A 22700-nucleotide genomic window follows, 5' to 3' on the forward strand; every position below is an offset into this window, starting at 1 on the left:
AAATTAAAATTATATGTAGTTAATTTTATAATTATTATCATTTTTAGTATACTTTAATTTTTTTATGAAATTAATATCTCTAAAATCGTAACATATACATTATCATGATTGGTAAGATTTTGATATTAATTGAATTTTTATTTAAAACTTACCACATACAAAAATTGGTGAAGTTGGTAACTTTTCCAATTTCTATAATATATAGGACATAAGAATAAAAAAAAAAGGGTGTATTCATTTAATTATAAAAATTTCATTTTAACTAATTATATTATATAATTTGATAATTTTAATCATTCCCGTTAAAATTTTAAACAGAAATTTAACATAGCATTTTTCTTTAAAATTTTGATTTTATTTCTTTCTAGTTTCATGTTTTCTTTTATTTTATCTTTAATTCCATTTTTCTTCTAACCTTAGCCACCATCGGTCGAAGAGCTCCACCATTGGTGCTCCAATAGACACAAAACCACCATCAAAAGACAGGTCCCACACCCTGTATCCATCCTTCAATTTAGATTTTCCTAAAAAAGTGACCAAAACCTACAAATCCCCAAGTAAAGATTCGAAGTTCAAAATCCTGATTTGTTGGCATCCATCGCGGATTGTCATAAGCTCAGATATGTTGTTCTCCTCGACTCTTTATCTACCTTTACCATTTGGATTTTGAATGGAATCTGATGCTCAAATAACTGATAATCCCAAAAGATGAGTTATACTCTCTATGTTTTTTTTTTCATTCTTTATTATTTCTCTGATTTTTACTTTTCTTCTTGCTCTTTATCCTTTGCTTGATTCTTTTTCATTCTTCCTCCACTGTAAAGGCTTTTTGATTTGCTCTTTTTGGTTTGGGGTTTGATGGTTGCCGATGTGTACAGGGTGACTATTGCTCACAATCTGGGTTTTTAGTTCTTCCCTAGTCGGCCATGCTTTGCTTCTTCGAGCTTCATATTACTTTCCAAACAGTTCACTTTTTATTGGAGGATTGCTAGTGAGAATGAGCAAGGCTATGGATTTTAATGAAGTCAGACACGATGGCCACTCATATTGAGTGCTTATTAGGACCACCTCCACCACCATTGACGTTTTATTGTTGAATTCAATGGATGTTTACGGCGAAAGAATTGATGGAGTTGGTAGCAAAGCAAGCAGGAAATGAAAGAATCGAAATCAACCCCAATGATGAATGAGTCACAAGACATGTTTTAGTTTTGGACTAAAATGATAATTTATTAATTATTTAAAGTAAATTAAATGTTTGGGGACTAAAATGATGGTTTCTTAATGAATAACAATGACATGAAATTTACTTCAATTATGTGGGAAATCAAAACTTAAAGGAATAACCATGTCATCTTGTCGTTTGTGATTATAATGGGAGTGACCAAAATGACTAAACTATGTAACGTGGGTTTTTAAATTGTAAACTTTTTATTTTGAGCGCTTAGAATGAAATTTTTTTATAATTAAAAAATTTTATTTTAAATAACCAAAATAAAAATATTTGTAATTTAGACACCCACGTTATATAATTATGATCATATTTTTATATATTCTTAATAACTTTTATGAAATTAAAATCACTAATTTAGTAATGAATATTCAAAACACATAATATTTTGATAATAATTGAATATTTTTGTTTAAAATTTAGCAATGGAATATCTTGCCATATCCAAAATCGATTCATTAGATATTTTAATTATGGTTTTAAAATGAAGTTATTATTTTTATAATATATAAAATATTATTATTATACTTTCGGTAATTTTTAATAAATATTTTATGAAATTAAAATTATCGAATTCCTAACGTATACGTTATCATAACAAATAAGATTTTGATAATAGCTGAACGTTTTTATTTGAAACTTAGGTAAGAGAACGACTTACCATATACAAAATTGATTTCTTTGAAATTTTAATTATGATTTTAAGAATTAAATTAGTATTTTTATAATATATAAGACCTGAAAAGAGCAAAATTATAAAATGACATCTAATAATTCAAGCATTATAATTCTCTATGGATATACAAATATAAAATAGATATAGCTAATTTTATGCTATCATATTTCTAGTATATTTTGATAACATTTTTAATGAAATTAAAATAATTGAATTCGTAACGTATATATATTATCATGACAGATAAAATTTTAGTAGCAGTTTCTATTTAAAACTTAGCAACAGATTAACTTGCCATATACAAGATAGAATCCTTTGATATTTTAATTATGGTTTTAAATATAAATTGAACAAAATTTTCCAATTTTATCATATATATAATACTTTAAACAAAAGCAAAAAACAAAAGCAAAAAATAAAAGAAGAAAATGAAAATTGGCATTTAATAATTCAATAATTACAATTAATGGTCAATTTAATATTGGGCTGAAATCCTCTCTGAGGCCCATACTTAATGGGCTCATTGAATCAACATTTGAAATGTTTTTACTTAATAATGGGCCACTGACCCATAGTCAACGCTAAAGACAATCAATAGTAATACAAAAATAAATAAATAAATAAAAGAAAAGAAAAATATGAAATGCTATTTGGCAAGCATCACCTAAACCAAACAACTTAATTTTAAGTAAAAGGTTATACTATTAAAAACAATATATGTTAATTTTATAAATATGATCATTTTAGTATATCTTGATAATTTATTTTAATAAGATTAATATTCTTGAATTAAGTAACGCATCTTTTATCATACCGATAAGATTTTAATATTAATGGAACTTTTTTTAAACTTGCCATGAAAATGACTTGCCATATACAAAATCGGTTATTTTGGAATTAATTTTTAATTATTATTTTGAATATGAAGTTAGTATTTTTTAATTTTTATAATATATAAGACCTAAAAATAAAAAAAGAGCAATAAAAGAAAATTGACATTTAATATAAAAATAAAGCAAAAAAGGTTTTGGGAAATATTGGGAATTGGGGGGGAGGGGAGTTAATGGGGAAGTTTTATAAAATTATATTTATTTAAATAATAAAAAAGGATTGGAGAAATTAAATCTTAAACGGGGCTATTGACTAAACTCTGGATCAACGGTCACGATTCCTTATTTCTAAAACAAGGAATTAATCAAACCCGTCCATTTTTTTCAGAAACAAAATTATCATACTCTAGAAGAAAGAAAAAAAGATTCCGTCTTTTTTTTTCCCCCACTTTTAAAAGGCCTAAGCGTTTCAGCATTTGTTCTCTCTCGCACTTCCTTTTTCTACTTCACTCTCTTGAAAAAGGAAGAGAAGAAAAACTTGTTTGTTTTCTTCAATCAGAACCGGGTTTCCTAGCGGTGCCCGTCTCATCAGATCGGATCCGGTCTTTTTTTCAGGTGGTTTTTGATCCACGCTCCTTAGGTTTGGCTTTCATTTCTGGTTCTCTTCTGAAGATTTTTGTTTTCTTTTCATTTTTCTTTAAAATTTTTAAGTTGTTTTGTTTTTGTTTACTGTTTTAGCAAAGCTGTTTAAAAGAAATTACAATGCAGTTTTTTTTTCTTTAAATGAAAAGTTATGTTCTTGGCAATTTTTGGTGTTTCTTTTTTGAGTTAAATTTTTTGGCGCTGTAAATTGGGGGAAAAAGAAGTTCTTATCTTTTCCCTAGTTAAAAGATTATTCAAATCCCGATTTTCCCTCAAAATATCTCAGCTTTTGTTTTTTTTTTCCTTATCCCAAAAGCATCGTGAATTGACTTTTTTTTTTGTTCTAAAATTTAGATATTATTTATTGTTTTTAGAATTTATAATAAAAAAGATATCTTTTACTTTAGAAAAGGATCTTTTGCTTTTTATTCATGAGAAAAGAATTGAATCTCTTCCTTTCACACCTATTTGATGTGCTAACGTTCAATTTAATAACATTTAAATGCTTTTTTTTCAAGAAAAAATATTTTTCTTTAATTTGATACATAATGATTTTTAGAACATTTATTTAATATAATAAATAGCATTTAGATATACCTTAAACGCTAAGGCTATGACCATGAGTTATAAATATTGTTGTTGTTATTAAGTATTTTCCTTTCTTTTATTGAAAATAGGCGTTGAGGATTGGAGGTAAGTTATACACTTTTAAAAGACTGCAACTTCGAACCTTTTTCACTAAGCCTTTTGGCTGTTCTGAATTTTTTTAGGTCAATTGGGTTTTCGAATATTTTATCTGGTATCTCGATAATGGCCGGTGAAAAGACTTTGGAGAATCGTATCCTTTGCTTCAGTTCTGATTATATATTATGCCTTCCTTGTAAGCAATTAATTCATGGTTTATAATGACATGATGTTTGTAGGTTGACTGTTTCTGGTTTTATATAGCCTAGAGATTGTGAAAAAACCTAAACTTTTTGATCTTTGTGGCCAGTAAGAACAAGTGTCAGTGGGGATTAATCTATTTGTTTGGCATCTTAGTTATGGTGGATGGAATTGGTATATTGACGAAATCCAATTAATACTATTATCTGAATCAGCTTCATGATACCAATTTGATTATAAGGAGAGACACTTTCATGTGTTGCAATTTTCCATATTGATGTGATATGTCAGTTAATTTCTCAAATTTGCAGCTGAAGTCATACTTTGACCTGGATTGATTGTGATTGTGTAATCTTTGTTTTTCTGAATGTTATGTTGATTGTAGTTGTGTAATCTGTTTTTCTGAATGTTACGTGTTTCTCTGATGATATTACTTAACCATGTAAACTTAGCTGAACCCATCAATGCGGTTCCGAAGTCTGAAGCTGTTCCCAAATTGGTTGAGCAGGATGCTGTATGTCATGAATTAATTATTCTAAATTTTATTGTTTATTCTAAAGTTTTTCTCCAAATTGAACTCCTTGTTTTTGCTATATTAACTATTGTGCCTGGTTTTGTGACATTGGCATGTTTTGATGTTTCCAGAATTCTGGAAAAATTGGAATGGCACCTGATTTGACTTCCACAATATCTTCTTCACCATATGAATCTTCTGGTGCAAAAGCTGAGAGTCATCAAGACTTGGTTGGAGAACCTGGTTTCAATCAATCTACTAGCTTTGAAAATTATTACTACCCAGGTTAGATTATATAACAATCCTTCATGCTGAACCACGGCATTTGTACACAATGTTAGAATCAGGATAACCGTGGATTTTATTGCAAATGAGATTTGCTGTCATTCTATCTTTCATCGTTGCCATCCATTTGTTAGAACATTTGAATGCCAAGGTCATGATGAAACACATTGATATTATAGGTGTTTTAAATCATATGAAAAAGCAATTGTTGAAAAGGGTTCCTAAATTACCTAATTCATATTCCCCAATAAAGGATAAATGTTTTGAGGGGAACAAAACTTTTAGGCTTTGGTTCCTGACTCTATATTTATTGTGCAGATATGTCATTCTTTTCTTCTATTGCAGTTTAGCTTACTGTTGTTTAAGATAAAACTATCAAGCGTATTTAATTTTGTAAAATAACATTAAATGGATTTTTTTTCAGGTTATGATGGGTCATTCACTCAATCTGATGATAAGGGTTATTTTCTTACGGATGGTTCACTTACAGTATGTTCTTCTTGCTAGTTCCTTCGCTGCACATTTATGGCATCATCCCTTCATATTGATTTCATTTTATGGCATCTTAACATTACCAGTAATATGGAATTACAAATTCCATATGTTGACTGTTCTGGTTTTTATTGGATTGTTGCCCTAGGGTGTGCAATCAGAAAATGGGTCCTTGGTCTACTATTTGCCTGGCTATAACCCATATGCTACTGGGGCTCTAATGGGTGTTGATGGGCAATGCCTTGGTCAACAACCATATTATTCATCAGGATATTTTCAGCCTCCTGTTTCCTATGCATCAGAAGCCATGCCTTGTTACTCATGGGATTCAACATATGCTGGAGATGTTTCAAATGGAATCCTTGATGGTTTTGGAAATGTAAAATATGGTTCTGGCTCTGCTTTTGCAAAGTCAAATGGTTTCAACTCAACAAAATCTAATGGCCTTGGTACTAAACTATCGAAATCTACTTACGCTCAGCCTAACAAACCACTAAACAAGGTACTTTAAGTGTTTTGGGTTTATTCATTATGGAGATTATTGTATTTTTATTAGCAAAGCTATTTCTTGATTTTATTCCTAGTTTATGCTGGGTATACAGTTTAAATTATTTTTTATTATAAAACATGAATAGTACTTCTGTTGCATATATTGTTAAATGGTGGAAACATCTATGTGAATGGTTCTTTTTGATGTTGGATTAGCATACTTGATTTAACCCCCAAAATTATGATTAATTAATACATGGTCACAATTTCTCAATGGACATAGCCTTTATATGCTACCCATTGTCAGTGCATCTGATTGTGCTTTGCAAAGCAGAAGGGAGAACTAGTACGCTTTTACCTCTTCTTCTGTAATTACTTTCTGATACCTCTCCTAAGTCCTATCATTATGGTCTAGATTGTATATGATTTATACCAGTTGAAGTTCTGCTTCCATTATGTAATCAATTTGTTTGAAGCTAATTTTAACATCATTAGACTATAGTGAATGGTTTTAAAATTTTGCAAATTTTAATTATCTGAGTTCATGTTACAGGGGCCTCATTCAGGTTCTGATCCATCAGCAGGATCTTATAGGGGATACTACCCAGGTGGAAGATCTTCATTTAACAACCAAAAGCAAGGTCTTTCCCAATACAATGGTCATATGAACTACAGACAGAATGGGAGAGCATGGAATCAAAATGATAGGTATAGGAAATCCAACGTTGACTTTGAAACCTCTGCTGAACTAACTTGTGGTCCAAGGGCCTTAAACAGGGCTGCCCCTTTGGACTCTTCTGTTAAGAAGGAAGACCTGGGACTTAACTTATATAAAGATAAATACAACCTACAAGATTTCCAAACTGAGTATGAAAATGCAAAGTTCTTTGTCATTAAGTCCTACAGCGAGGATGATGTCCACAAATCCATGAAGTATGACGTGTGGTCAAGTACTCCGAATGGCAATAGGAAGCTAGATGCAGCATTCCATGAAGCTGAAACTAGAGAAAGTGAGACTGGCACAAAATGTCCTGTCTTTCTTTTTTTCTCGGTAAGTTGAAAACCTAACTTCTGCTAGAGTTTCCATATCTTGTTTTTTATTTCCCTTAATCTAATATAGTTTTCACTTTAGGAAACGGTTTCTCACCGTAGTTTAATTAGTTAACATAATCATAGTAGTAGTTTTAAGACCACTATGATGGAGCTATAAGATTGAGATTTACTGTCTTAACATGCAGTTAATTAATAAGCTGCTACTTTCAATTCTTTTATGTACATTTTTAAACCTCTCTGATGCCATTTACATGTATAATATGAATTCTCAACCTCTCTGAGCCATTTACATGTATAATATGAATTCTCATGTTGTTTTTTGACAATGTAATGTCAGGTTAACGGAAGTGGACAGTTTGTTGGCTTAGCTGAGATGATTGGCAAGGTGGACTTCAATAAAGATATGGACTTCTGGCAACTGAACAAGTGGAATGGTTTCTTCCCTGTTAAGTGGCATGTTATAAAAGACATCCCTAACAAGGAGCTCTTCCACATTATCCTAGAAAACAATGAGAACAAACCTGTAACTCATAGTAGGGACACTCAAGAGGTATTTTGGTTTCTTCTCTTGCTTGACAAGATTTTATGTTTATCGTTGTGTATGTTGAAAGCCTTTGTGATTTGTGGGTGTGTTTAGTTTCTTGATTTGATGTGTTATGAAATGATTTATTGGGAAGAAAGTGAGGACCTTTCACCTTTTAATAATGAATCAAAAAGCTTCCTTTTTATTAGAAATGTGTTTAAAATGTAGAGTTGAAAAGAAATCGTTTGATAATCATTAAGCAAACCATTCATGAACTTGCTATACGCAGCTTTCTAGAACAAATACCATGTAATTCAATGGTGTTATTAGAAAATTTCAACTTATGTTTATAACGTCATGAATATCTGCTTAAATATTGTTTTTGTTGCAATTTGCAGATTGGTCTCAAGCAAGGCTTAGAAATGCTCAAGATTTTTAAAGGCTATTCAGAAAAATCATCATTGTTACATGACTTTGGATTTTATGAAAATCGAGAGAAGACACTTGATGCGAAAAAGAATTACAAGCCTGCTACTCTAGAATACATGGAAGATGATTTGACTGTGAGTTCTCTCAATCTCTCTCTCTCTCCCTCTACTAGACGCTTGTCATTACAAATTTGCAGTCAAATACATTCATATTTCTTTGTGGTTATTGGAACTTGCTGAAATATGCCTTCCTTTCGTCTGGTCATCCAGCAAATATAATCTTATAATTTATTCATAGTTTTGACATCACTTGATGCAGAAGCAAACAAAAGCAGGAGAGAGAGAAGTGGAAGAAGAGTTGAGGAGGACCAAGAAAACTGGAGATGCAACATCCATCATCAATCTCACCAAAAAACTATCCCTCAACGGCTGCAATCGGAAGAGCGTCGCTGTGAAGAACCCAATAGCAAGTACATTTCCTACCGTCCCTGCACCATAGCTTTTCAACTTTTTTAACTAGTTAAGATGTGCGCCGGGGGTTTGGGGGTGGGGGGGGCTCTGTTTTTCAGCTTTTTGCTTTAAAATTCTTTTTCTATGTTGCCTTTTTTTTTTTTTTTTTTAATCTGAGTTGGATTTTTAGTTGACAAAGCAGTGAATTTGAATTAGCATTTGCTGGAGTTTTTTTAATTTCTGAAATAGTTACAATTGCTTTGGTTTACATTTTCTGTTCCTTTAAACTGCTGAATGAAGTATATTAATAAATATGAAGAATTACTATCTGATTAGAAGAAGATATTATTTGGATGTCAGACTTTCTTCTATAGCAATCAGCTTTTTCTTACAAGAAAAATTACAGGACCCCTCAACATGAAGAAAAAAAGTTATAAATACAACAAATTCAGTGAACATGACTTTCAAAGCAAAATATGTACTTGGTCCCTCTTTCAAGAAAGCAGTACTGTACATCCATTCTTCTATTTCCTATTAGCCCTCCAAGTTTCTTTTTTTTTGGCTGCTGACGTTCGAGGAAATGCTTTGTGTTTGCAACTGCTATTCAGTCCATAGTTCTCAGGTCTTAGGTTACCCGAAATGAAAAGCTACATACTTTCACACTACACGAGAAACATAACTGATATCTGATGGGATTTAAAAAAGTAATTACACCTATTCCTGCTAATTGTTTTTAGCTCTGCCAACACAACAGAAAGATTTATACTTGCAGATTTCGGCAAATGCTTGAGCCTACTCCATTTTGATTATTTTCATCACCACCTCATAAAATTTATAAAAATGGCAGTAAGTACGTAATCCTTATCTCCCTTGGCAATTTGGAAGTGCTTTTTGAGCATTCAAATTGCTAATCAAACAATACCTACAAATTAGCAATAATGAGTCTCTACTTACCTCCATTGCAGTTTTCACTTCTGTCTTACTGCTTACTGTAGGCATCTTAAATTGGAATTGACAGCTTCATTTCTTATTAGCGGGTGATGAGTCATCAGAGCTAGTTTGTTCAAGCACTAGAAGACTCGTCACTGTCACTCATAGAGCATGAACTACTCTTGTTTAAACATTTTTCCAAGTCCAAGCCTAAGTTCTGGCACATCAAGTGAGCTGGATCCAAGCCCATGTTTTTTCTCAACGAAGTAACCAAGTGGGCTCAGCTGAATCCATGCAACAGGGACTTAGGAGCCTTCCAGCACCCAAACAGCATCAAACATCTTGACTTCTTCGATTTTAGTGATATGTTTTGGTGTTTGTTCCGGGTGACAACTCCGGTGCGAACCTAAATACGAGACGTTGGATGAGTGATCGATGATGTGGTCCATAGATGTTGTCACGTCATAGATAAGCATTGCAAACCTACTACCGTTTCAACCAGTTAGATACCAATATGGAGAGAGAACAACCCCTATTTGCCCCATACTTTAAATATTTAGTTCCAATGACTGGGCTTTGAAGAGATTTGAAATATCCTTATTCATGCAATTTGGGGTTAACTTGGATTGAAAGGATGGTCAGATACTACAATGGAGAAAATTCAATGCATAGCAGATATTGGGTTTGGTGCAAACAAGTTTTACATACGAAGGACAATAGAAGAGTAGATTCAAACTTGCCTTCTTCTGTGTTATCAGCTGAAGGAGCAAGGTAAATGATAATAGTGCGTATCGGTATTGTTATATATTTCTTAAATATAAGTTGTTTTTAAATTATTAGTGCTGTAAAGCTTTGTATATGGTTCATTTACAGTTGTTAATATTATTACTGTTTTCCCCTTTGTCAGATTTAGGGAGGTTATAGTTTTACTCTTGTATTACAATGAATGTTGAGCAACCATGTCGAGGGAAAGGGTGGGGAGATAATATACCGGAAAGAGAGAGAAATTTGTCAAGTTACATAATGATGGAGGTATAAATATTAATCGAGTTTCTTATAATTATGTACAGTTATAAATATATGGAAATCCATGTATGTATCTGATAACTTTTTTATCTTCTCGTGACAGGAAAAACTTATGGGTATTATACAAAATATTCAGACTAGCATTTCAAAACTAAGTGCAAAGTTAGAGGTGGTCGAGGAGAAGGCGGATCATCTATTGGAAAGCGGTTTAGATAGAAACGATGATAAGAATAACGGTGTTAGGAAAAGTAAGACAGCGGGTGGAGAGAATATTATAGATGAGGGGAAACGGAGTATTCACCCAATATTCTGGTGGAAATGTCGAAGGGGGTTTGTGGGAAGACGGAATATTGAAGATGTTGTTCTCATCAAACTGCGTTTATGGATAACCCTAGAGATAATAATGAAAATATAATGATGGTTTGGACTTGAAGGTGATGAAGCGTGGAAGAAAGTGGAAGGGTCTAATGTGGTTGGGAAGAGGAAGGTAACGTCAACACCTCTGAGTCAGAAATTATCATGTAACGAATCTCCACATTAGAGTTGGAGAGACTGTTCGTTAAAGCAAGCAGACTTCAATTCAAATATTAGGGAAGATCGTAGTTGTTTTCATCATTGTGCATTGTACCCTGAAAGGGCAAACAAATATTGAGGATGTATTGGATTTAGATGACTATAGATGGGGGAAGAAAAAAATAAGGTGTCAAAAGAGAATCTATTCAAAGAGGTCTTTAATCGTGAATTTAGACTATCGATGTCGTTAGAAAAATAATTGACTAAAAGTATGTTCGATTGTTTAATATTGGTTGTAGTTGATGATCTTAATTGACAAATGTATACTAGTTTTATCATTATAGAATGCATAAAATTATTGTTGATTTTACTAATCAATACATTTAAATGTGTGACATGAGTTGCTTATTGCCTAAGAAATGGATTAATGATACGATATATGGTTTATGTTTTGATTAAAACTTTTTTTTAAATATAACAATAGTTTCTATTATTTTAATAGTAGAATGTAGTATATTAAGATAATAAATCTTGTGGTTAAGATGTGGTTAAAAAATATAAAAGCGAACAATCAAAACATGGCTCGATAGTATACGCCAACACATTTTTAAGTAAGCATGGAAAGTAAATAATTTATATAGTCATTTACATGATTAACTTTTTTTTATGAATTATTCCATGTGAAAAACGAAATATGTAAGTGAGTTGTGATGCATCAAATAATATCACATGAGGGTGTTGATGTAAAATGGTTCATCCATATGTTAAAGAGGACTATAGATACATGAAAAGTGTGGAGAGTCGTGAATATAGGTATAGAAAATTTGGTATAGTAATTATTAAAATATATTGTATTGTACTTTTGATTATACTGTAAAAATTGAAGTTTATACTGTAAAAGTTTATACCTTCGTACCTATAAATGGTTTCAGCTTCCATTGGTACTTTGATTGTCACAGACATTCAAAACCGTTAGATCCTCATGTTTGATAGCATGTCCTTGTCGGAAGAAAATTCGAAAAAATAAATTGACACCGTATCCCGCACTTTGGATTTGAAATTTTCAATTTTTTTTTTTATTATGTTATAAAATTTTCGTAATTAATGCTATCACGTTGAAAAAAAGAGTCAAAGTAAAACGAACTTGAAAAAAAAATGACAGTGATTTCATGGCAAATCCAGCAAGTAGATTCCAGAATTTACGGCCAGACCGATTTGTTTCTTGGAATGTACATTTAACACTTTCTACTTTTTGACAAAGAATCTACCGCGTCTCAAAAATTAATTTTTCAGTTTAAACTTCCAAACAAGTTCCTTCAAACATGTCTGAAAAAAATCTAAACTAAATTAACTGAAGCTTGTCTTGAAAACGCATCTACACACGTATCAACCGTCCACGTCAGCACATCTTCGACCCTCTCTTCCCTACTTTTCAACGACCCTTCCAATCATACAGTATCATTCTTTAATAATTATAATTAAGAAAAAATTCAAAAAAGAATAACAGATCGAAAAAATACAAGCAGAAGCACAAGCTCCCCACTGAATCTCGAATCTTTTCTTCTTTTTAGCTAAATCTCTTCTTCTTTTTTCTTTTTTTGCTTTTAAGATCTCTTCGAATGGTTTCGGCAATTTCAATTGATTTAGTGTCCTTTTATTAAGAGCTAATTTGATCCAATTTTTTGAAAAAAAAAATGAGAAGCAACGGTGGGTCTGGAGAATCAGCTTCAACTCAATCACCACGAAACCCTAGCTCACAAAAAGCAGAGAGGCCACCGGTACTGAAGAAGTTCAAAGCTATAGAACCGGATGATCCGCGGCACACACCACACTTTCCGGGTCCTCTTTTCCCCGCCGTTCGTCGCGTCACCAGTCTTCCACCGTCGTCAAATCGACGTGCCTCGTTTGATACCGATGCTGATAAGCCGAGTAGCGTAGGAGATGTTACTGCCAGTAATCTTAATAACATTGATGTTGTGAATAGTTTATCAGATAGGGATTGGATGTATCCTTCATTTCTTGGGCCTCATGCGGCGAGGAATCGGGTGGTGACGGTTAAAGCGGCGTCGAGGCAGCCGATTCGAGGAGGTGGGGAACGATTAGTGGATAGGGTTGAAAGTAAGGTGGTGGATGAGAAGCAGCAAAGTAACACTCCTGTCAACAAGGAGGAAGTCAAAATCGTGGCGAGTCAAGTTTCTACGACGATGACTGAGAGGAGTTCGGTGAGTTCATGGAGTGCGAGGAGGATTCTACGGATGAAATTGAAGCGTTATTTCATCTTTTCAGTGGTGAGTTAATTGTTTTTTTCAGAGTAAAATTTTTATAAATGAAGCTTTAATTAAAATAATAAAGCAAAATAGAGTAATTTTAGTCATGTCGTGGTTCTGATTTCTAATACATTTTTTTGGTTTCTTCTTATTTTTGCAGATCATTTTCAGTTGTATATATCCTTTAACTTATGTAATTCATCTGCGGAATAAAGTTGAAAGACTAGAGGTAAGAGTATTTACATAACATTGCTGATTCAAATATATATATAGATTCAGACATCTTGGTTTCTTATTAAGATAATATCATCCTTTTTGTATATTTTAATTGCTGATTGAAAAATGAAATAGCCATTTTCAGTTCTAATTACTAGATGGATAACAGTTTGTCTTGAAACCAAAATTTTGAGAGAGTTATTTTTCCTATTTGGTTGCTTAAATGGCAAGGAACTGGACTGAGGGGGAAAAAGAACGTGGAGCTGGCGATGGATTTTTAGTTTCCTAGAAATTTTACTGCTATATTTTCTGTAACATTAGCTGTTGGAACTTGAACATTGGTATTGGTAAGTTTGTAATTAGTGGCATTTGCTTGCAGGTAGAGAATATTAACCTTCGTCGATGGTGTAGTGAAACCGATGTTAGTAACTACAACAATGAAGTTTTGCAGCCTGAAGATGATAGTTCATATAAAATTTTTGGTAATGCAGACAGTAAAACTGTTGCTTTATATACCGTGATGTTCACCCTCGTGATGCCTTTTGTGCTGTACAAATGTCTTGATTATCTTCCACAAATAAAGATTATATCCAAAAGAACAAAGCCTAACAAGGAGGAGGTTCCCTTGAAGAAGCGAATTGCGTATATGGTGGATGTTTGTTTCTCTGTATATCCTTATGCAAAGCTGCTTGCACTCCTTTTTGCAACGATATTTCTTATAGGATTTGGTGGGTTGGCCTTGTATGCTGTCACTGATAGAAGCCTTACTGAAGCTCTTTGGCTTTCATGGACATTTGTGGCTGATTCTGGCAATCATGCTGATAGTATTGGAATTGGTCCTAGGATTGTGTCTGTCTCTATAAGTTCAGGAGGCATGCTGATATTCGCAATGATGCTAGGGCTCGTCTCAGATGCTATCTCAGAAAAGGTTGATTCACTCCGAAAAGGAAAGAGTGAAGTCATTGAAAAGAACCATATGCTAATTCTTGGATGGAGTGACAAATTGGTAACTCTCTTCATGTTGTATATCCTTTCCAAGGCAGTCTTTAAGTGATACTGAATCTCTAATTTTGGTCTTGTAAGAGATAGAAAGCCTTGGGTTTAAGAAATAATCCTATTTTTTTTTTTAGGGATCACTTTTGAAGCAACTAGCAATAGCGAACAAAAGTGTTGGGGGTGGAGTGGTTGTAGTACTTGCAGAAAGAGACAAGGAGGAAATGGAGATGGAAATAGCTAAGCTGGAATTTGATTTTATGGGAACATCTGTCATATGCAGGAGTGGAAGTCCTCTGATTCTTGCTGATTTAAAGAAGGTAATTTGACATCTTTATAGTTTACTTCTTTTATTCTTGCTGTGATTTTAAATCAGTTTAATATTAGATGGGTTGCCAGATTCAACCTGACAAACATTCAGTGGGTTGTTGCCTTTATTTATATGTTCTGATCATTTCATTTTCTCCCTTTTTTTTTTGCTCATTACGCAACTGCATCTGTATTTACATTCTTCCAATTACAGGTCTCTGTATCGAAAGCACGTGCCATTATTGTCTTGGCAACTGATGAAAATGCAGATCAGGTTGCTCAAACTTCCATTTCAATCATGTTTCTCAACTTTCTTTTTCTTGGACAACGTCAATGATTATGTGTTCTTTTACCAGAGTGATGCACGTGCCTTGAGGGTTGTGCTCAGTCTAACTGGAGTAAAGGAGGGTTTGAGAGGTCATGTTGTGGTTGAAATGAGTGACCTTGACAATGAGCCCCTGGTAAAGCTTGTTGGAGGAGATCTCATAGAAACTGTTGTTGCACATGATGTGATTGGTCGCTTGATGATACAGTGTGCCCTGCAACCTGGCCTTGCACAGGTTACTCTCTTACTTAAGTTGCACTTTTAAATTTCTTGAAGTATATCAATGAAATTATTCAAATTTAGTTATTTGTGAACAAGGTGCTCATTTTAGTTTGGCTACAAACATCTTGGTTGGACTAAATGATCAAACTATTCTCCAATTGATGTGCCTAATTGCTTTTCTCAGCACCTCAATTTGCTTTATATTTGGTCTTTTCCCCGTCCTCTTCTACTCTTTAGACTCAAGTTGCATGACTGCTAGTCTTGTTCCTTATGGATGAACCCATCTCTTTTGCTCACCTGTTTAAGTCAGTCCTTTGCTATGCCATATTTGCCTCTAATCCCACCTTAACATTCACCACCAGGCTATTCTCATTTTCTACATTGTTTCTCAAAGTGCCAACTACTTCATTAGAGGAAAAGATGGTTTCTTAGTCCTCATACATTTCATGAAAATGCTAGTTGCATATTCACAATTTTGTATAGTCTCTCCACTTCTAATCTTTCATGTTATTTTCCTCTTTGTATCACTAAAATTTTTCCGATCAAGTGTCCAACTATATTATTGGTTGTCTTCTATTTCCCATTATCATTTGAATAACATGAATATTATGATTTATGTTCCTCATTTTTTCCCTTTAGTTTGTTTTTTTTTTATCAAATTAAAGATATTATTTTCCCTTTAGTTTGATTTTTTATTTTTCTATTTTCAGATATGGGAGGATATATTGGGGTTTGAAAATGATGAGTTTTACATCAAAAGGTGGCCTGAATTGGATGGTATGCAGTTTGAAGATGTGCTCATTTCATTTCCTGATGCAATTCCTTGTGGAGTCAAGGTTGCTGCAGATAATGGGAAGATAATCCTAAATCCAGATGATAGTTATGTACTAAAAGAAGGGGATGAAGTCCTTGTTATAGCCGAGGATGATGACACTTATTCTCCTGGTCCTCTTCCAGAGGTAATTTTTCTTTAGGCAGGGTTCTTGAATGCCGAAATGTTAGTTAATAAAAAGCATATCTGTGCAGCATTTACCGATGGTAAGCCTTTGTTTGACATGCTGCATGCAGGTACGTAGAGTTAGCTTCCCAAAAGTACCTGAACTTCCGAAATATCCCGAGAGGATACTGTTCTGTGGCTGGCGGCGTGATATTCATGATATGATTATGGTAATGCATTTGCTTGTTGTTCTTAACCATATACTGTTACTTTTCAATACCCTTTTTGTTATGCGTCAGAAGGAATGGAGCTTAAAATGTGATTAAAAAAAATTAAGAGATTGGAGTTTCTACTTCCTATTCAGTCTCATCTTGCTTGATATGTGAACCATGTTTAACTTTTTAGGTTCTGGAGGCATTTCTCGCCCCGGGTTCAGAACTGTGGATGTTCAACGAGGTTACAGAAAAAGAAAGAGAGAGGAAACTGATTGATGGTGGACTTGATATTTCTGGATTAGAGAACATAAAACTCGTCCACCGTGAGGGAAATGCCGTCATTAGAAGGCACTTAGAAAGCCTGCCTTTGGAGACTTTTGATTCTGTAAGTTATTATATCCTCTATCCTTGTTGGCGTAACTCCAACGTACCTCTAATATATGTTACCTCGCTCCAGTATTTAGTATTGTTGTTTCTTAAGTCCATTGTTTTAGTCGCTCACTCCAATCGTAAGTCAACTGACTACTAACTCTAAAGGACAGATTTTAATTCTTGCAGATGAATCACTGGAGGACTCGGTAGTGCATTCAGACTCTAGATCTCTTGCCACCCTTCTCCTTATTCGAGACATACAGGCAAGTGTTATACTGTTTTTCAGATTATGCAAACAAACTAGGTTACCAAAATCCGTGATGACCTAGATTTATGCGATAATTTACTCTATAAACTGGCATCTTTTAGCTTCTTGCTGAGAGATGATACAACAGCTTCACTGATCTCAAATGCTAACATGAACAGACTATCAAAATAGCAAAAACTAAAGATTATGAAAGTAGTAATTAAGGATTTTGTTATTTATCTTTAATAAGTAGTCCTGACCATGGCTGGTACTTTTGCTTCCTTGTGGTTTGCAGTCGAAACGTCTCCCTTACAGAGATACAAAGTCAACTTCTTTACGGCTTGCTGGATTCACTCACAGCTCTTGGATCCGTGAAATGCAGCAAGCTTCAGATAAATCAATTATCATTAGTGAAATTTTGGACTCTAGGACAAGGAACCTGGTTTCAGTCTCGAGAATCAGTGACTATGTGCTTTCAAATACGCTTGTAAGCATGGCACTGGCAATGGTGGCTGAAGACAAGCAAATAAATCGTGTTCTTGAGGAGCTTTTTGCAGAGGAGGTAATTCTCACACCCCTCAACTATTGTTGTTGCTTTCGAAATGAGAGCTACGAAACCTTTACTAAATTTCTTGCCTCGTTCTTTCACAGGGGAACGAAATGTGTATCAAACCAGCAGAATTCTACTTATTCGACCAGGAAGAGTTATGCTTTTATGAAATAATGATCAGGGGTCGGCAAAGACAAGAAATCGTCATTGGCTACCGCCTTGCAAACTCCGAACGTGCAATTATCAACCCTCCAAAAAAATCAGAACAAAGGAAATGGTCTCTCGATGATGTTTTCGTTGTCATCTCATCCGGTTCTTGAATAGGACGGATAGGTTACTTCCCTCCGCCATTGTGCTATTAGCTGTTTTCCTCCTTAACCCATCTATATATATATTTTCACTTGCATTTTCAACCATAACTAGAGAATTTTACCGACAAAAAATATCTTCATGACACAGTTAGGTAGAAAGCCTTAATGTCAGGATTCAACCCAACAATTATGTTGCAAGAACGGGGATTTCTTTCTTATAAAAGGTGATAGCAAATGAATCCATTGATGGTACTCTCCTGAAGCACTAGGTTGTTTTTAGGGCTAAGCTAGAAATATTTTTTTAGGCGGGGTTGAGATTAAATTATATATTTTTATGAGAGTTAAAATGTAATTTTATCTTTATATTAGCTTCTATTTTTACGGTTTTTAAATGGATTAAATTGAAATTTTACTATATATTAACTTTAAGATTTTATAAATTTTGAAAGCCTAAAACAGAAAATTTTCTTTTTAGGGGTGAATCCCTTGCCTGTCCCTCCCAAAGTCTCTGAGGTTTCAAACTTATGTTCAGGATCAAAAATTATAAAAACTTTGAAGTAATATATGATAAAATTATAGTTTTAACATTCAAAAATATTAAAATTTCTATTTAATATATTTTATTTCTTATAAAAAAAAAAAACTTAATTTCGCCCTTCACTGCAGCTTATATTCTTTCTTTAGTATCTGTCATGTTGTACTCGTTTTGTTTTAAGACTCCTTTAAAACGTGCAGCTGGAGGTTGGAAAATGACTGAACCAGTATGCATCATGACAAGGGAAAGGACAAGATTTCACATGCATTTATAAGTACTGTTCAATGTAAATACAAGCACAAAAATCACGAATTGAATAAACTAACAACCACCTTTCACTAGCATTACAAATATCCCCTCCCCCTTCTTCTTTTTTCTTCTTCACAGATTTGGCAAACAATTTGTATAAAACAAATTTTTTTTTAATCCAAAATCGAAACAATCAAAAGGATATGTCCAACATATCCAAAAGCAAGTTTTCCATCATCACAGTCGCCACCGCAGAGCAAGGTGTCTCCCTGCTTCGTTTCTCTGTAGTTTTCATTACAACGTTAACAATCAGCTTCTCCCTAAATGAATCAAAAACTCACAGAATTCTAATGTATAAATATAAGGTCTAACTCTTGTTTTAGTCCCTCTATTATTCTTTAGTTATATAATGTTATTAGAGATTCAAATTGGGTTGAAGTACCTTGAAAGTCCTTGTGTTGTATTAGTCCCTCTATTATTAAATGGCTCAATTTAGTCCCTGTATTATATCTTAAAAATATTAACTTTGTTAAATAACATATGGACATTTTAAAAAAATAAATGACTAAATGTCAACACTACTCTAACTTGATCTTATTTAATTCTTTTTAAATAGTACATGGACGAAATATAAATTCATTTAATAGTAAAGAGACTAATTTGATCAAATTCATAAAATAGAGACCTCTCAAATATGTTCAACTTCCAAATTGATAACACTATTTAATTTTTTAAACAATCTTAAGTTTTGACATAGCCCTCCTTAGTTTGGGAAAATTACTTTTATGCCCTTAAATTTTGTAAAATGTAATTAATAAAATGGTAATTTTTTTCGACCCCACAAAATTTTACAGTTCAATTTTGATCCCACTAATTTATAGTTTCGCCCTTGATTTGACAAACAAATAATTTATTATTAATTAAACCTAATTAATTATACTTTGACGTCATCCTAACTATTTGACCGAATAACAAATCAATGGCATCACTTTAATGACAAAACTAACGTTGCCTATCAATTTAGACTTACTAAAAAATCCAACTTAAAATAAAAGATACTAAATTTCAAATATCAGCATATTAAAGGGACTAAAACCAGAATTAAACCATAACAAAAGCATTTACCGTATAAAGAAGGAACCGCGGAACTGGGCAGCTTGAGAGTGCAAGAGGTAAGTGGAAGAACCGGAAGGTTTTGACAGTTGCAAATCTCAATCATGTAGCCATCGGGATCGTGAAAAAACAACTGATCCACTTGAATCCCACCTTCTTCAACCACTCCCGTCACGTACTCGATCTTCATCGCTTCAAGTTTTCGAATCACCTGCTCCATGTCGGAGCATTGAAACGATATATGGTTGTCTTTGGGATTTATTTTCTCTTTCTTTGTTGGAACGCTCTCGGATTCTAACAAATGGATGCCGATCCCGTAGTTGAACAACCTGAAAATCAAATATCCATTTTTTTAAGAAAACATTTTGATTGCAATCGGTGTTGGAGTTTGTTGGGAAAATAAATGCCTTCCACATGCTGCAGATTCAATGCTTTAAGAACCGCATAATAGTTCTCCTTTATTGGATTAAAATTAGAATTTAATCCCGCAATAGAGGTATTTTAAATAAAAACTCATCCCGAAAAATTTCACTTTAAGATGACTCATCGAGAAAAGGAGAAGTTTGTAAAGTATCATTCGCTAATAGCTAAAAAAATGCTTCAACGAGTCAATAAAGACACTATCACTCGGGCTCTTACCCATAAATCATAGGTATGGATTCAAATCCCACCAAATGCAATTGTTGAAATTTCTTTGGTGAGTGAATATACAGGCATGCATGGTCAACTTTTTCAAGCATCCGACAAGATGTTCCCATTCTGTTGAACCTGTTACCTCTTCAAGCACTCGAGCTCTTACAATATTGAGATACAACCCTATCGAGAAGAATATAAGATATGTTGAAAGACATACCAATATTGAACGAACCCACACTTCGCAAACTTCTCGGATAGAGTTAAAAATCCCCCCCAAAAAATCTACTCATGCAAACACTAATTCAGATCACTCAACTAATTGGTTCTCTCCACAATCATCCATTTATCACTCACCCACTCCTCTATTTTTGCCTCAACAGTCTTAGAACCATATTATAGGTATAAAAAGTTAAACCCCAAATTTACTCAGAGATCAAAACAGATAGTCAACCATTTCACGAAGAAAAATTAATTTAAAAACAGCTTTAAAGAGAGAAATTAAAGAGAGTGGTGTAGTAATTAAGCATACCAAGCTCCTTCAAAGTTGAAAGAAGAAGGGCGTTTGATGAGAACAAATCCCAAAACTTGCTCGTAAAACCTCACGGATTTGCTCACAGATTTGCAGACAAAAGAAACATGGTTCAAAGACAACAATGGCAGTGTTGCTGTTGTTGAATCTGGAGAAGATAACCATTGCATCTCTTCTATCTCTCCCACATTTCCCATACTCGTAATAAAGTTTCTCTTCCAACAGCTTCTGTCCTAATTAAATGTTGTAATTAAACCATGCAGTGTATGTTTTGCTAAATGAGTTCTATGATGACCCCTTTTTATAAAGGCTGCTAAGACTTTGAGTATATGAGAGAAATGATTATGTTGAAAAATTTCTTATTAGTCCTTACATTTGCGTAAGTTATAAGTTTAGTCATTGTACTTTTTGAATAATTCATTAGGTCAAGTTCTCCTATAAGCCTCGTATCACGCTTTTGTTGTAAATTTAATCCCTATTCTTTAATTTGATCATTTTTAGTCTTCACATTTTTCAAAATTTAATATTTCAATCCAGTAATTGTTAAATTCGATAACTAGAATGAAGTAAACTTTTTTAAGTATTATGAAAAATAGCAAGTCAATATAACATTATACATATGATAATATATTTATTACATATAATGTTGAAAATAACCATTTAGATCATTATTAAAATTCCAAATTTTAAAATATATAAATTAAAAATATTAAATCTACAATTTATATGAAGTAGAAGGATTAATAGCAATATTTTATTTTATTTTTCATGCTTTCTTAGAGGAACGAAAAGCCAACTGTATAATTAAAAGAATTAAAAATTAGATGAAGTAAAAAACATAAAAATAAATGAGAAGCTGTCCTACCTATATAATAATGGAGCGAAATAGTAAAAACAAAAGCTTGTAGGAGACAACCTACTGTATGACAAATAGATTTCTGGGTTGATCTTATCCACAAAAAAACCTATATTTATTTTTCTACTATGATATCATTATAAATTGAAGCACATGATTCGCATTCCAAAATAAAAACAGAAAATTCCCTGTCATACACTTGGATTTGATTTCACACTGTTGTTCAAAAACTCAATTTCTATATATATATTTTCATTAAATTTGATCATTAATTTATTTTTGAATGAAGATGATCTATATATAATTCATGCTGACGCGATAATATTTATCTAATATACTATTAACAAATAATATAAAATATAATTAAACTATTGTACATATTTAACACAAAAATATTAAAAATAAATACACAAATTTGTCAAAATCAACAGTAAGTTGTGTGGAATAACTTGTATTGTTTAGGGTTTGCTTGTTAAAATAAATAAATAAAATGTTGGGGTTGGGGAATGGAAGTTTTCAATCATGAAATTGCACGAAACTAGTACAACTCAGGAATGATCTGTCAAAGATTAAAGTTTGATCATCATATCTTCCAACATATTTATGTGAAAATGATTTCTAAGTTTTTTTAATAATCTCTCTGACCATTCACTACTTTTACAACATATTTAATTTGGTTATATTTATGTATAAGTTAACAATCTTCTCTTTTCTAATCTGCTTATAATTACTAGTCTTTAAATAATAATACTTAATTTTACTAGGTCAATTTTGCCATCAATCATATACCATACCTAATTTCTATTTGTTTTTCACTTCCACCATCTTTAGGCCCAAAAATGATAAATCTA

General features: G+C 32.9%; 3 protein-coding genes across 9 annotated transcripts; 2 read left to right on the forward strand and 1 right to left on the reverse strand.

Annotated features, from left to right (window-relative positions):
• The first annotated feature begins 3147 nt into the window (after nt 1–3147).
• LOC108476206 (YTH domain-containing protein ECT1-like) lies at nt 3148–8839 on the forward strand. Of its 4 annotated transcripts, none has more exons than XM_017778346.2 (10): nt 3148–3377; nt 4150–4217; nt 4717–4778; nt 4910–5063; nt 5488–5552; nt 5704–6057; nt 6598–7095; nt 7435–7647; nt 8019–8183; nt 8368–8839. In XM_017778346.2, exons 2-10 carry the CDS (start codon nt 4190–4192, stop codon nt 8545–8547), a joined length of 1719 nt encoding a protein of 572 aa, XP_017633835.1. In that variant the 5' UTR covers nt 3148–3377; nt 4150–4189; the 3' UTR covers nt 8548–8839. The 4 variants fall into 4 exon arrangements, with proteins under 4 accessions (XP_017633835.1, XP_017633834.1, XP_052881286.1 ...); XM_017778345.2 differs by having other exon boundaries at nt 3148–3352; XM_053025326.1 differs by lacking the exon at nt 3148–3377 and adding an exon at nt 3918–4072.
• A 3452-nt stretch (nt 8840–12291) lies between these two features.
• On the forward strand, nt 12292–18969 carry LOC108474494 (ion channel DMI1). Of its 2 annotated transcripts, XM_017776434.2 has the most exons (12): nt 12292–13255; nt 13395–13463; nt 13830–14456; nt 14581–14763; nt 14967–15026; nt 15109–15312; nt 16010–16258; nt 16368–16466; nt 16642–16836; nt 16994–17086; nt 17366–17632; nt 17722–18969. In XM_017776434.2, the coding sequence occupies exons 1-12, from the start codon at nt 12662–12664 to the stop codon at nt 17938–17940; spliced, it is 2859 nt and encodes a 952-aa protein (XP_017631923.1). In that variant the 5' UTR covers nt 12292–12661; the 3' UTR covers nt 17941–18969. The 2 variants fall into 2 exon arrangements, 1 of the variants encoding a protein (XP_017631923.1); XR_001869905.2 differs by lacking the exon at nt 17722–18969 and having other exon boundaries at nt 12298–13255; nt 17010–17086; nt 17366–17502.
• On the reverse strand, nt 18711–21302 carry LOC108475465 (glyoxylase I 4-like). Of its 3 annotated transcripts, XM_017777431.2 has the most exons (5): nt 20994–21113; nt 20468–20644; nt 19841–20157; nt 19158–19214; nt 18711–18997 (listed from the first exon to the last, which is right to left on the reverse strand). In XM_017777431.2, exons 2-5 carry the CDS (start codon nt 20584–20586, stop codon nt 18909–18911), a joined length of 582 nt encoding a protein of 193 aa, XP_017632920.2. In that variant the 5' UTR covers nt 20587–20644; nt 20994–21113; the 3' UTR covers nt 18711–18908. The 3 variants fall into 3 exon arrangements, with proteins under 3 accessions (XP_017632920.2, XP_052881288.1, XP_017632922.1); XM_053025328.1 differs by lacking the exon at nt 20468–20644 and having other exon boundaries at nt 20994–21302; XM_017777433.2 differs by lacking the exons at nt 19158–19214; nt 20468–20644 and having other exon boundaries at nt 20994–21294.
• Nucleotides 21303–22700: the final 1398 nt, after the last annotated feature.

This window comes from Gossypium arboreum, chromosome 3 (genome assembly GCF_025698485.1).
Source record: "Gossypium arboreum isolate Shixiya-1 chromosome 3, ASM2569848v2, whole genome shotgun sequence".
Lineage (NCBI taxonomy): Eukaryota > Viridiplantae > Streptophyta > Magnoliopsida > Malvales > Malvaceae > Gossypium > Gossypium arboreum.

What these genes read in the sequence shown, in the direction of transcription:
- LOC108476206 (XM_017778346.2), top strand. Translation starts at nt 4,190, where the DNA reads ATGGCCGGTGAAAAGACTTTGGAGAATC. An exon ending in TGAAAATTATTACTACCCAG is followed by an intron (nt 5,064 to 5,487) that starts GTTAGATTATAT and finishes ATTTTTTTTCAG; the next exon opens with GTTATGATGGGTCATTCACT. An exon ending in ATAGTAGGGACACTCAAGAG is followed by an intron (nt 7,648 to 8,018) that starts GTATTTTGGTTT and finishes TGCAATTTGCAG; the next exon opens with ATTGGTCTCAAGCAAGGCTT.
- LOC108474494 (XM_017776434.2), top strand. Translation starts at nt 12,662, where the DNA reads ATGAGAAGCAACGGTGGGTCTGGAGAATCAGCTTCAACTCAATCACCA. An exon ending in TGCAACCTGGCCTTGCACAG is followed by an intron (nt 15,313 to 16,009) that starts GTTACTCTCTTA and finishes TTCTATTTTCAG; the next exon opens with ATATGGGAGGATATATTGGG. An exon ending in CTTTGGAGACTTTTGATTCT is followed by an intron (nt 16,837 to 16,993) that starts GTAAGTTATTAT and finishes TCTAAAGGACAG; the next exon opens with ATTTTAATTCTTGCAGATGA.
- LOC108475465 (XM_053025328.1), bottom strand. Translation starts at nt 21,190, where the DNA reads ATGGGAAATGTGGGAGAGATAGAAGAGATGCAATGGTTATCTTCTCCA. An exon ending in CGCGGTTCCTTCTTTATACG is followed by an intron (nt 19,215 to 19,840) that starts GTAAATGCTTTT and finishes GATATAATACAG; the next exon opens with GGACTAAATTGAGCCATTTA. An exon ending in ACAACACAAGGACTTTCAAG is followed by an intron (nt 18,998 to 19,157) that starts GTACTTCAACCC and finishes TGAAAACTACAG; the next exon opens with AGAAACGAAGCAGGGAGACA.